The sequence below is a fragment of the Bombus fervidus genome, chromosome 13, assembly GCF_041682495.2.
Source record: "Bombus fervidus isolate BK054 chromosome 13, iyBomFerv1, whole genome shotgun sequence".
NCBI classification, from domain to species: Eukaryota; Metazoa; Arthropoda; class Insecta; order Hymenoptera; family Apidae; genus Bombus; species Bombus fervidus.
In genome coordinates, this window is record NC_091529.1 from 3552489 (window position 1) to 3565588 (window position 13100).

At 35.2% G+C, this 13100-nt stretch overlaps 3 protein-coding genes across 4 annotated transcripts in view; all 3 read left to right on the forward strand.

Moving 5' to 3' along the window:
• Positions 1–173: 173 nt before the first annotated feature.
• Spt5 (Transcription elongation factor subunit Spt5) lies at positions 174–5977 on the forward strand. Its single transcript, XM_072015455.1, has 11 exons — positions 174–566; positions 1476–1558; positions 1628–1883; positions 1956–2188; positions 2261–2759; positions 2848–3196; positions 3311–3897; positions 4043–4395; positions 4477–4875; positions 4955–5130; positions 5520–5977. Exons 1-11 carry the CDS (start codon positions 343–345, stop codon positions 5760–5762), a joined length of 3402 nt encoding a protein of 1133 aa, XP_071871556.1. The 5' UTR covers positions 174–342; the 3' UTR covers positions 5763–5977.
• Positions 5978–6342: 365 nt separating this feature from the next.
• On the forward strand, positions 6343–11434 carry LOC139993698 (uncharacterized). Its single transcript, XM_072015660.1, has 11 exons — positions 6343–6744; positions 7595–7979; positions 8562–8654; positions 8781–8862; positions 8932–9103; positions 9600–9681; positions 9753–9866; positions 9956–10115; positions 10499–10723; positions 10962–11031; positions 11110–11434. Exons 1-11 carry the CDS (start codon positions 6604–6606, stop codon positions 11176–11178), a joined length of 1593 nt encoding a protein of 530 aa, XP_071871761.1. The 5' UTR covers positions 6343–6603; the 3' UTR covers positions 11179–11434.
• Positions 11435–11999: 565 nt separating this feature from the next.
• Ror (tyrosine-protein kinase transmembrane receptor Ror) overlaps positions 12000–13100 on the forward strand; it is a 356273-nt gene continuing 355172 nt past the window's right edge. For both annotated transcript variants that reach the window (XM_072015450.1, XM_072015452.1), the window contains exon 1: positions 12000–12940. In XM_072015450.1, the coding sequence (XP_071871551.1) occupies positions 12868–12940 (73 nt within the window). In that variant the 5' untranslated portion in view covers positions 12000–12867. The remainder of the gene's footprint in view (positions 12941–13100) is intronic.

A 13100-nucleotide genomic window follows, 5' to 3' on the forward strand; every position in this document is an offset into this window, starting at 1 on the left:
TAAAAGAAAGAAATAATAAATAATTGTAGCCTCGATTCTACGTTGAATCTGCAAATAATAAGTATATATGCATACGTATATACATGCCACGCATGCGCAGAGCGATACCTGTGCCTCCCCACCATTTTGTTTCATAGGTTCACAAAGCAAATGGTTTAGTCCCATTGGGATCGTCTATGTGGAAGTATCGTGAGTGCTCCTTGTTACGGCCAGTTACATACTACGCGCTTTGTATAGGTTATTTCGTACAAGCGCTGTGTTGACCAGTGCCCTAACCAACTCGTCATTTAATAGTGTACCATTATTCGTATTTAAGTAAATTCGATATAATTTTCGTGTGAAATGTCGGATTCAGAGGCGAGCAATCTATCAGACAATGAAAGCGATCGAGAAGTTGGTGGCAGCGAAAGTGATCAAGAAGAGAACCGTTCAGTGAAATCCGCAGCTGGCAGCGATGGTGGAAACGCTGGTGAAAGATCACGTAGCGCCTCTCGCAGTAGAAGTCCGTCCAGGTCGCGATCGAGGAGTCCAGCCAGGTGGCGATCACGGTCTCGATCAGCCAGCGGGTAAGATTAATACTTATTTTGTGTATATTTTATGAGAAAACTCCATTTTGAAGCACACCGAACTCGTGACCTATTTGTACGTCATATGATAGTTTTTAACAAGTAGAGTTCAAAAATATCAATTTAAAGCACGCAGATCATTGTTTAATAATTTACAATTTACCTGGGTGCCATTTTGACATTTCGGATAATTAACACGACCATATTTATGATCATGGCTGATACAGTGAGTTGTGTTAGTGACTCTCTATATATATAAATGCACGTGATAGTTATTTCAGCGTGTAAACTAAGAAGCCAGGAAAATCAAGTTTATTTAATCAAAGGATAATACAATATTTTTTGATACTCAATTGTACTGATTTATGGAAGCATATCGTTTTTGGATTGCCGTCATTAAAGACATTATCAAGTTAATGTTATTGATAGAAGGAACTACCACAAAAATTTGTATGGACAGTCGATAAGACTGCTGTAATTAAAATCTAATGCAACTAAATTGAAACTTTAATTCATTTATTTATAAATTTAATCTTATATTAGTTGATTTACTGTTTCATGCAAATAAACGATTAAAATTGTATTGTTACAGCTATTCGACTTATTTGTTTCAGTTATATGTATATAGTACAAAAATTACGTGCTCTTTAAAATGAAGTTCTGTTCATAAATAATTTATATAAACATAAACCATATTATTTGAAGAAATAAAATATTGAAACAACTATTATATATTTTTTGAATGCTTCTGTAATTAATCATGGATTTTATATTTCTGTATGAAATACTTATATGTTATTCCTAGTTGTATATGTTGGATAAAAATTCTGAAGTAGATTTTATAGCATATCATGTTGCTTATTAAAAATGGAATTAATCATGATTTAAAAAGATTTATTGAATTTTCAGTTCGGAGGATGGTAGAGGAGATGAAGCAGAGGAAGCAAGATCTGGTGATGAAGAGATGGTGGAGCCTGAGGAAGAACCTGAAGGTAAATGACAAAGAATATAAATACATATATAAATTTCTTTTATTATATCTAATATTTATTCTTGTTTAGGGGAAGATTTGGATGGAAGTAGCGAATATGATGAGGAAGAAGAAGAGGAGGATGATGATAGACCTCGTAGGAAAAGGAGAAAAGATAAATATCGCGATTTTATCATAGACGAAGCTGAAGTAGATGATGAAGTTGAAGATGATGACGAATGGGAAGAAGGTGCCCAAGAAATTGGTATCGTTGGAAATGAAGTGGACGAGTTGGGTCCTACTGCCAGAGAAATTGAAGGCAGACGTAGAGGAACTAATCTTTGGGAGTAAATATCTTAAATCTATTCAAATCCTTTAAGATTTGTTGTCCTTAAGCTAATTTTTACAAATTTTCACAGTTCTCAGAAGGAAGATGAAATAGAAGAATATCTTAGAAAAAAGTATGCAGATGAATCTATTGCTACTCGGCATTTTGGTGATGGTGGTGAAGAAATGAGTGATGAAATTACACAACAGACTTTACTGCCAGGTGTGAAAGATCCAAATCTGTGGATGGTAAAATGCCGTATTGGAGAAGAGAAAGCAACAGTACTGTTGTTAATGCGAAAATTTATAACATACCAATATTCAAGTACGTAGTAAGTCAGAGTCACTTTAAATTTCTGTTTCTCGAAAATATTTCTAATTTCAAAACCTATTTTAGATGAACCTCTTCAAATAAAATCTATTGTTGCACCTGAAGGAGTAAAGGGTTATATTTACATAGAAGCGTACAAACAACCACATGTAAAGGCAGCCATCGAAAACGTAGGAAATCTAAGAATGGGTATTTGGAAACAACAGATGGTACCGATCAAAGAAATGACCGATGTGTTACGTGTAGTTAAAGAACAGACAGGCTTAAAAGCGAAACAATGGGTTAGACTAAAAAGAGGCATTTATAAAGATGACATAGCTCAAGTTGACTACGTTGACTTGGCACAGAATCAGGTTCATTTGAAATTGTTGCCCAGAATTGATTATACTAGACCACGTGGAGCTTTGAGAACAGCACAAAGCGAATCTGAAGCCTTAAAACGCAAGAGAAAAAGAAGACCAGCAGCCAAACCGTTTGACCCCGAAGCAATTCGTGCTATCGGAGGAGAAGTCACTAGTGATGGTGACTTCTTGATTTTCGAAGGAAATAGATATAGTAGAAAAGGGTATGTGTCAATGTGGATTATTTATTTTGTTATTGCAACAGTACCATCTTTTAAGTATATGTGAATGAATTTAAATATTGCGTTTCAGATTTTTGTATAAAAACTTTACCACAAGTGCGATTATCGCAGAAGGTGTGAAACCAACATTATCTGAACTAGAAAGGTTCGAGGAGGCTCCCGAGGGTGTCGAATTAGATTTAAGCGGGACTCCAGGAACTGGTGCGGGTAATAAAGAAGATGCGACGGTGACCCATTCCTTCAGTACAGGGGACAATGTCGAAGTATGCGAGGGAGAATTGATTAACTTGCAAGGAAAAATTGTTTCTATAGATGGAAACATGATTATGGTTATGCCAAAACATGAGGAGCTTACAGAAGCCTTAGAATTTCAAGCATCTGAATTACGAAAATATTTCACTATGGGCGACCACGTTAAGGTAAATAATGAATAATGAATATAAAGAAAAACTCATGTATAATATAGAATTTATTATTATTATTAATTTATTATTTATAATATAGAATGTATAATATGAAGGAATTATTTGCAGGTTGTTGCAGGAAGATATGAGGGCGATACTGGTTTAATAGTTCGAGTCGAACAAAATAGAGTAGTTTTGTTTTCTGATCTTTCAATGCATGAATTAGAAGTGCTTCCGAGAGATCTACAACTTTGTTCGGATATGGCAACTGGAGTAGACAGTTTAGGTCAATTCCAATGGGGTGATTTAGTACAGCTGGATGCACAAACCGTGGGTGTAATTGTTCGATTGGAGCGTGAGAATTTTCACGTACTTTCAATGCATGGCAAAGTTATAGAAGCTAGACCTCAGGGACTCACAAAGAGACGCGAGAATAGAAATGCGGTGGCATTAGACTCACAACAGAACACTATACAAAGGAAAGACATTGTCAAAGTGGTAGATGGTCCACACGCTGGAAGGGGTGGAGAAATAAAGCATTTGTACAGAAGCTTTGCATTTTTGCATTCGCGAATGTTCGTTGACAACGGTGGAATTTTCGTTTGCAAAACGAGACATTTGCAACTTTCTGGTGGAAATAAGTCCAACATATCGTCTGTGTCACCTGTGACAGGATTCATGTCGCCAAGAATAGCTTCGCCAATGCATCCTAGTGGGTGAGTAACATTTCGTTATTTCCTATTTTGAATATAATGGTGGAACATTTTTTTATTATATTCAAAATAATTCTTTTCTAATTAATAATTTCCTTCTGTTTTAATTCTTTCCTTAATCGTCTATATTTTCTATTTTTTTTTATAGAGGTGGCTTCGGAAGAGGTGGCGGAGGTGGAAGAGGCAGAGGTCGTGGTGGTGGAGCCAGACGTGACAGAGAATTGATAGGAACTACTATCAAAATAACTGGCGGGCCGTATAAGGGAAATGTTGGAATAGTAAAAGACGCTACAGAAACAACTGCTCGTGTAGAATTACACTCCACCTGTCAGACCATCTCCGTGGACAGATCCCACATTGCGAATGTTGCTGTACTCACAAAGGATGGTGGTTTCAGCAGCTACAACAGGACACCAGCATATGGTGGTGGACAGACACCCATGTATGCTAGAGATGGATCGAAAACACCCATGCATGGCTCTCAAACACCAATGTACGAAAGTAAGTGTTTGAAACAGATGTATAAGCATGCAAGTATATGATTAAATTCAATGAATTAATCTTAATATTCTAAACTCGCAGATGGTTCTCGTACACCTCATTATGGCTCGATGACGCCATCCCATGATGGTTCACGCACACCGGGACAATCTGGTGCCTGGGATCCAGCTGTTACCAATACTCCTGCCAGGACGAACGACTTCGATGGATACAGTATGGAAGAAGGCGGATCTCCAGGTTATGCGCCAGGTTATCCTTCAACTGGACCATTCACACCACAAACGCCTGGCACGATGTACGGTTCAGAGCAGAGCTTCAGTTCGTATCAACCGAGTCCTAGCCCGGCAGGAAGTGCCACTGCAAGTCCTAGCCCTACAGGATATGTTGCAACTCCCTCGCCAAGTGGTACTGGATATACTACTAGCCCGCATGGAGCTTTTGCTACGCCTTCACCCATGGGTTACAGTCCTATGACTCCAGGTAAATGCCTTTCTTTATTTAGGTGCTTTAGAAATCAAGATTAGAACGTTCGTAAAAACTATCACTCTTTCTTTTCTAGGAGTTGCAGGTAGCCCGTACAATCCACAGACACCAGGCGCCGGTCTAGATACAAGCGTCGGTTCCGGAATCATTGGAGGAGCCGAATGGCACACAACAGATATTGAAGTTCGAATTCGTGACTCTCATCAAGATCCTGCGTTAGCTGGCCAGCAAGGTGTTATTCGGGGAATATCCGTAAGTATTCTACCTCTTGCTTAATAAAACTAGTTTTATGTAGTTTATAATTAGATTGTGGATGTTTATGCAAGTACATGTCTATGTAAATACAATCAAAGAAGCAGAATCTAATCAGAGATTTATTTCATTCACTAAATATTTGTTATAAAGAGTATTATACTGTGGATATTTTGTATACAATGTTTCGTATACTGTATGTATTATATGTATTTTTGTGTTTTCTATAAATGTATAAACATCTAATTATAATGTATACTAATTTAGCTATACTTTTTTTTATATTTCTTTCGATTTTCATTTATTTTTTTTATTATACATACTATTATTTTTATTTTATTATCTTTTTATTTCAAATCTGTTTACTACTTACATGTTTGTATGAACAGGGTGGCATGTGTTCAATCTTCCTACCTGTAGAAGACAGAGTAGTGAATTTGATTTGCGAGGACGTAGAACCGGTAGTTCCATCGCGAGGTGACCGAGTCAAAGTGATTATCGGAGAAGACAGAGAAGCAGTAGGCACTCTGCTATCCATAGATAACCAAGAAGGTGTAGTGAAATTGAACAAGGACGAAGTGAAAATGTTGCACTTGCGGTTTTTGTGCAAGATGAAGGCATCGAATACATAATTTTTCATTCCAAGGCAATTTCCTAAATAGATAGGAGGGAGGAATCCATAAAGACAATTTTAACAAGGGGAGCAAATTTGAAAGATTTATAATGAAAATCTTGCAAATAACATTGACGATTTTACGTTGTATTTCTTGTTATGTTCAAAAGTAGCATTTAAGTTATGTAATTATTAAGTGTATATATATAAATAAATAAATATATATATATATATTGTAAAGAGTTTTTAATCTTTCCCTAATATTGTCTCTTTTCAAGATGTTACAAAAACCAGGATGAGTTATATGGATATGTATACTTGCAATTAGTTGTGTATAAAATAATTCACCAATTTTTATACAATGTAAAGATGAATTGTAATATAAACACGCCTAAGCACGAAAAGAAAGCGGAGTTCTCAATCTTCATTTGATCGAAGACAAAATCGAAGCTATTATACCTATCAAACGTTTGTACTCTTAAAATTATTCACAATTTATAACTCATTAATCTGAAGACAGTCACATAACAAACGAGAGGAAGCCGTGACGAAATGATTAGGGAAGAGATCGGCATAAATTTTCCAAGGGAATTTTTTTCAAGGGAAAATCGTACTAATCGGGATTTACCGATTGGATTATGAAATCATGCTTTCTATGGTTCTTTCCGGTATTTATTGCAACTACTCTCGTTAATATAGGAAGGTATATAAACATAAACACCAACATCATACTTGTTTTATTTAAAGTTCAATTGTACAATTAAAAGAATGTTATTATTAATTAATTATATGAAACTGAGACTATAACATTTCATTTAAAAATATATGTTTCATATGTTACTGTTGCGAATGTTAGGGTGATGGGTGTTAATACTTTCAAACATGAACAAAACATTGGCACGGTGTTATTTGAGAAAAGTGATACAGCTAGACATTGTTGGACCACGGAGGAATTTATTATCTTGAATAGTCGACGAATGTTTCAAGATCTCTTACCAAAGGTACGGCTCTCCTTAACCTAGTTCTGCTAGTTACGAATCAACAAAATTATATTCTTTTATCCTGTACAGTTTATTTTAACATAAAATATTCTAAACATCATTATTACTTTTTTGCATATTTTTTATTTTCTTTATAATATGTTGTGTGTTTGTGATCTTTTCATTCTTGGTGTACCAATAAATTAACTACTTTTTTTAAACAAAATTTATTCACTATCACTTGTACATATATGTTAAACATAATAAAAATGCTTAAATTAAAAATGAATTACTAACGGACAATTCTGTATTTAAACAAGAAGATATGAAGCGGTGTTATCTTAAATAATGATACAAATTTATTCGTGACCAACAGATAATTTTTCTCTGAACAGAATCATTATTCAAAAATAAATCTCGGAACTTCGTTATTCTTGAAAGGTTGCCCAACTTTGTTGGATATAATATCGGGTTATACTCGTGGTACAGATTATAGTTCCAACCTAAGTAAGACAAATCGCATCGAAATTTAAGTTTAAAAATATTGTAATAATGTTTAGTTTTAGCAATAGCTTAAGCTTCAATGTTTCAATGAAGACTACCAAATATAAATTATGTTTCAATAATTCGCTCTTAATATGGTGTTTATAACGATAAATAGTTGAGGACTGTTTAAATATCCACAAAAATATCGTAAAACGATAAAGTGTTAACACCGCAAATAACTTCAATGTATCATCTTTCCATCAAACGTATCATCCTATCCACTTTAAAAAAAAAGCTTAAAATCGTTCCATCATCGATTCCTCTTCAAAAAAATATCCATGTGTCTATACCGTACCATGTATCTATGGTTACTCTGATTCTCCAGGTGAAAGTTCTAAATTATGAGAACGATCGGTACATCGCGCTGCTGATGGATTACTTTCACATTTGTCTGGAAAACGTGCGTAAGCTGTCGATAGGAAAAACGAAGCACCTGATGCTGAAAGCCCTGGCCGACACGATGGGCGGCTACTTGCAGGTTTACATTTTGCCCCTCACCAAACACTCCTATTACGCGGGCAATGTAAAGTACCGAAATGCTAGAAAACTATTCGAACTGTACGAACAGCTGAAAGTTTTTTTACGAAGCAACGGAGCTGGTTGGCTAAATCCTTCGAAGAAGATAAAACAGACGAAGATTCCAGCGATAGTGATTACGTCACCGAAATCGTCGTCGGTTGCGTGCGACGGGGTTATTACTTACTCTGCATGTACGAATATGATTATTAGCTTTCGTAAAGTATTCATGGGGATCTTAAGCAATTCGATAGTGATTGTTTCAATCGAAAGTTCGGAGAAAATAGTTTTGTTTGTAGATGGAATGGAGTAAATTGCTAGGATACTGTAATGGGTTTATTTGGTACTAATTTGGAGGGAAGTTTCATAGATGCAAGTGTTGAAATGGTTATGAGAGATGGCAGTGCTATGTACCAACACAGAAAAATAATAATTTTACATTAATCGTGTATGTATAAGTTTAAAAAGTTTGGAGAAACATAATTATAGGCATTATTCCGTTATTGTTTATTTCGTATATTGATTGAAATTGAATTTTGGATTTATGAATCGGAATGTAAATATAACGTAATTAACAAAATTTATGGGCTTGTATCGAAATATGTAGATAATGATACGTATGATAACAGTAACTGTAATGATATGTACTGTAGATAGTGTAATGATAATGATAATAGAAACATTATTCTTAGCTTTTATGTAGCTAAAGTTCAAACAATTATTAAGCTACTTTTTATGCAATGATCAGTTTGATATAACTATTATTTATTTATTAGCTTCGATCGCTAACAGACGAGAGACGAAACGATTCACGTTCAAGCAGAAAAAGAGGCATGTTCCGAAGCACAAAATTAAAAGTACAAATACGAGTGAGTTCATCAGAATTAATACAAAAATTAAATACTTGCTAAATATAATGTATCTCTAATTTTAATAAACAATCCAATACTAAAAAGATGATATTTGTTTAAACATAATATTATCATTATTTGAAGGGCACAAAGATGAATCTGATCGAGACAACGAATCGATTATCATCCCTCTTCCTTTCCTGGACGACGATACACAGCCAAATAGGTATTGACAACTTGAACCATTTCTTTCTATCGCCAGTATTAACGATATTAAAATAGAATTTTTCTTCAGTATCGCGTTACCTTTTAAGAAGAACACCTTGCAGTCTTTATATAGTGAACGATCGATTTTTGCATTGGTCAAATACTACATAGCTAGCGTGAAGTGCATCGTCTCGAAGTCGAAAGAAAAATCTGAGCTGGAGGCTTTTAATCGGGAGTTTTATGATTGGCTGCAGCAATCCGTACGTTGTGAGTCGCTGTGATCGAAAGTGGCAATCTTCCTTATATATCATAAATACTTAAGGGAATTGTTCAATTACAATCAAGAAACCTTTTCCTCGCAAAACATTTTATAACCATCATTAAACAATGGTATAAATGGTTAAACGATATTTTTTAACATATTTCATGCAATATCATATTGCTTAAGGTTTCTCAGATTGCATGTTATTTTGTGCAATTCAGTTTGACTAATCCTGTTCTAAAATTGATTGTTTTGAACGATGTTTATCCGAAATTCTCTAATTTAATACAGCACTGAGCTGCATTGCATACACAATGTCTACATATAATTAGGTTACGTTTCTTTAATTATGCTTATTAAAATGTAAATTTTCATAAATATTTACAGCCTATCAATCAGTGTTTTAATAATTAAGGTTCTACCATAGCTTTATCTGATTCTACATTGCTCAAACTTGATCAACAACCATTAGATGATTCTCATCGCCTTTCTAGGTGCAACGACACCTTGATGATGAGAAATGGTACCCGGCGTTCGGTGGTGTATTGAGGGTGATCGCCTCGTTGGAGGAAGCAGGTACGTCTTTTCCTTATTAGCAATTTTCCAGCGCAGGATGTTCCCTATAACCCATCGTTTTTCCATGTCAGGCGCGGGAACCGGTCCCACGAAGGGAGCAAAAAGCGGAACGTATGAGATTATGCCCAAAACAGGCGCGCAACAAACTATTGAGCCCGAGGAACCCGTGTCACCTCTGTACAAAGGTGACGAGAGAAAGCAGCACTTCAATCGCCGTCGAATTTTTTATTCGTTTCTGCTTTCTAACGTTGTCTCGTTTCTTCCTTCGTTCTAGAAGAGGAAACAGGAGTCCCACTAGGAACGGCCGAATTAATATCGATTGCAGTGGTGAGCGCGTTACTAGTGTGGTTGCTGGTGGGCTTGACTTTGGTCTGCTACAGATTCCTTACGAAACACTCGGACGAGTGCGTCTCGTATGAACCACAGGATCCTCCGTATGTTTTAGTAAACATCTTTTACTGGGAAAAATTGTTTTCGGAAAAAAATATACTGAATCATATTTTATATATTTTACAAGGAAGGAATTTTATTAAAATACAATGTTATAATATATGAAGAGACATGATAAATGATATTCCTCGCTGTTTACAGAAGAACAATTTTAAAATTCAATATGTTCTCAAACAATTTCACATCAAAATATTTTATAGTGATTTGAGATTAAAAGAAAATCAAAGCGATAAAAAACAAATACAATGATTTTTTGATGAATTTTTCCATAGATTTTAAAATTCTATTAAAATTGGTTTTCTTCAATTTAGTGATATTACAAATACAACGGTTTTTTAAAAGAAAATTTCCTATTTTTCTAATTTAGAGTTGCTGTTTTGTACGAAAATAAAGAATACTGCCAACCTGATACGTGTCCAACACAATCACCTCGTAAGAGTTTGCTGGAAAGAATTAAGGATTATTGGAAGAACAGGTTTGGTAAATGTCATGGAGGTTGTCAAGATCGTATGGACGAGGAACGTTGTTTAGCCGCAATTAGTTATACTAGCAAAGACACAATCGACGTTAGTCATAGTAGCAGAAGTTATCAGTAAGTATTTATTTGATATTTATTGATTATCATTTTAGAAAATCAATTTCCTGCGATTAATTTATTATTCTCAAAGATTTATGTGTTGTAATAAGTAAATTTAAAATAATGATTGGATAATTATTTCGTAGATCATTTGATTTTTCCCTGCTCGTTATAAAGATTGATGGCAAATCTAAAACAGGTTCTAAAAAGTTATTTAAGCCTTAAGCAATTATATATTTTATTATTTTTTCAGGAAAAGGAAAATAAACAAATCGGTTTCAGCGATGTTATCGTGTCATCGAAAGGAGCATGTGCCCATCAGAGTACGTAATTTCAATTATTCAAATTGTTATTAATTACATGGATGAGATATAACTGTAAATTCAATTGAATTTTTGTAGAAAGTTTGTTATAGTTCGGATGGCTCGTTAACCACGAATACGGAGAGTCCGGAGAGCAAACCCAGATAATAAAAGGTTACAAGTTTTCATTTATCTTTTAATATATCCCTTTTTAGTATGTACGACGTAATAAATACTATCAATTACAAATAAAATCATCTTTCTAATTATTGCTATCTAACTATAATAATTTTTAAATACGTTATATGATAACTAGATATTTTTATCCCTTTGATAGTGTAAAGTTGTAATGTTATGATAGTGTGAATGAACGATTTAGAAAATAATTATTTCTTTATCGTTACAAGACTTTATATTTCTAATATCGGAAACAATACGTAATGTAATGTAAAAATGCGTCCATTTAAACAAAAAATTAAGATATTTTTAATAATTTTCTCCATAAAATTTCAAAAAATCTCTAACTTTTGGTCCCTATATACGATTTATCATGTTTTTTTTTTTCGTGATCTTTATACAGAATTTGTCAATCTACAAAAAACCTTTATTGCCCCAAAAAATGATTAAACACACGTTAAAAGAATTTTTTCATCTCGAATCCCCGTCAAGAATGATAAGGTGGCCAGTCCGTCATCGTAGGGGACGCGAGACGGCAGTTTTAATTTTATTACAACCGCGTTCTGCAGAGGCGGCTAGCAGTCGATTGCACTTTGTTATGCCGGCCGCGTACGTGCGGATTGCATTCAATGAATGCACGTTCCCGAAGCGTGCAGCCGAAGAGCCACGCGCTGCAACTTGTTGCAACCGGGCCGCGGAGTCGAATGCCGGCGTCTCCTGGTTTATCAAACGCGTCGCAACAGCAGCGCCATCTGGCCTTGGAATCGTGTCGAGTGTCGGCTACGGCGATCAGGACAGTCAGTGTCGCGCGATACGTTTAAGGGTAAAGGTATTTTGCGTTGTCCTCTCGATATACTTTCGATCGTGTACTGTCGTAAGTGCTTCGAATCGGTAAACATTCCATATTAAATGTGATATAATTGAACTTCGTTACACGCTTTCTTATTCACGTTTGATAATACTAGTTGTCGAACGAATCAAACAAAAACTAAATTGTGTTCGCATATTTTATTCGTTCGTGAAGACACGTGTGTCACGGTTACTTTTGATTCAACTGTTCCTTTGTTTTTACTCGGACTAAAGATCGTGCTCTAACGTTCATAGTGGTGGAAAACATTAGTGTCAAAAATAAGGGTTAATTAACAAACATTGGTGAGATTTCGGCGCGAACTCGCGTTCCTTAATCTAAATTTTCATAGAAACGCGAATTGGAACGTTCCGTTTGTTCAAGCGATCTATTGGTTAATTTCAAATAGATCGAATTCGTTGAAAGGTGAAGCTCGTGCGATTTGTTGAATCGACTGTTTGAAATTCTTGAACTGAGTTTTCTAGTCGTGTTTGATGATCGTTTCATTTGATAAGTCGAGTAAATAAATCTTTATCGATTGTGGAATACGACGCTTTAGAGTTTCGTACGTGTAAACAAAACAGTTCGAGGTTGACTTTGTTATCGGTTTCGCGAGACACATTGTTTTTTATAGTTCTCCTGAATTAGAATTCGTGAGAAAAGAGTGTGAGAATACTTTGTAGTTGATACAATTCATGAATTGATTCGTGTAACTATACGATTGGGACTAGTTTCGACTTGTGAACAATGCGCACTGCGGATAGATTCTCGACTGGCGTTTCGCGCGGCCGTAATTGACTGTGGTGTCGTGGTGTGCTCTCCTCTTTAAGGACATGATGGGACGACGAAGCTGCAGTAAACTGTGCCTACTGTTCGTCGTGCTACTCCTCACAGCCGTTTTGAAAGGTGAGTGACGTTTTTCTTCAGTTTCTTATTTGAAAAGCTTACTTCGTTGAAAGATTCATGTATTCAACGTGACATTTGAAGTTTTGAGAATTAGATGATTTGAAGATCATAGAGAAGAAACATGATAAATTACACTTCTTGCTTTTTTAGAAAAGTAGTT

Coding starts and splice junctions, on each gene's coding strand:
- LOC139993698 (XM_072015660.1), top strand. CDS start 6,604: ATGGGTGTTAATACTTTCAAACATGAACAAAACATTGGCACGGTGTTA. Junction 9,104..9,599: donor ATGATTGGCTGCAGCAATCC/GTACGTTGTGAG, acceptor TCGCCTTTCTAG/GTGCAACGACACCTTGATGA. Junction 11,032..11,109: donor AGGAGCATGTGCCCATCAGA/GTACGTAATTTC, acceptor GAATTTTTGTAG/AAAGTTTGTTATAGTTCGGA.
- Spt5 (XM_072015455.1), top strand. CDS start 343: ATGTCGGATTCAGAGGCGAGCAATCTATCAGACAATGAAAGCGATCGA. Junction 3,898..4,042: donor TCGCCAATGCATCCTAGTGG/GTGAGTAACATT, acceptor TTTTTTTTATAG/AGGTGGCTTCGGAAGAGGTG. Junction 4,396..4,476: donor TCAAACACCAATGTACGAAA/GTAAGTGTTTGA, acceptor CTAAACTCGCAG/ATGGTTCTCGTACACCTCAT.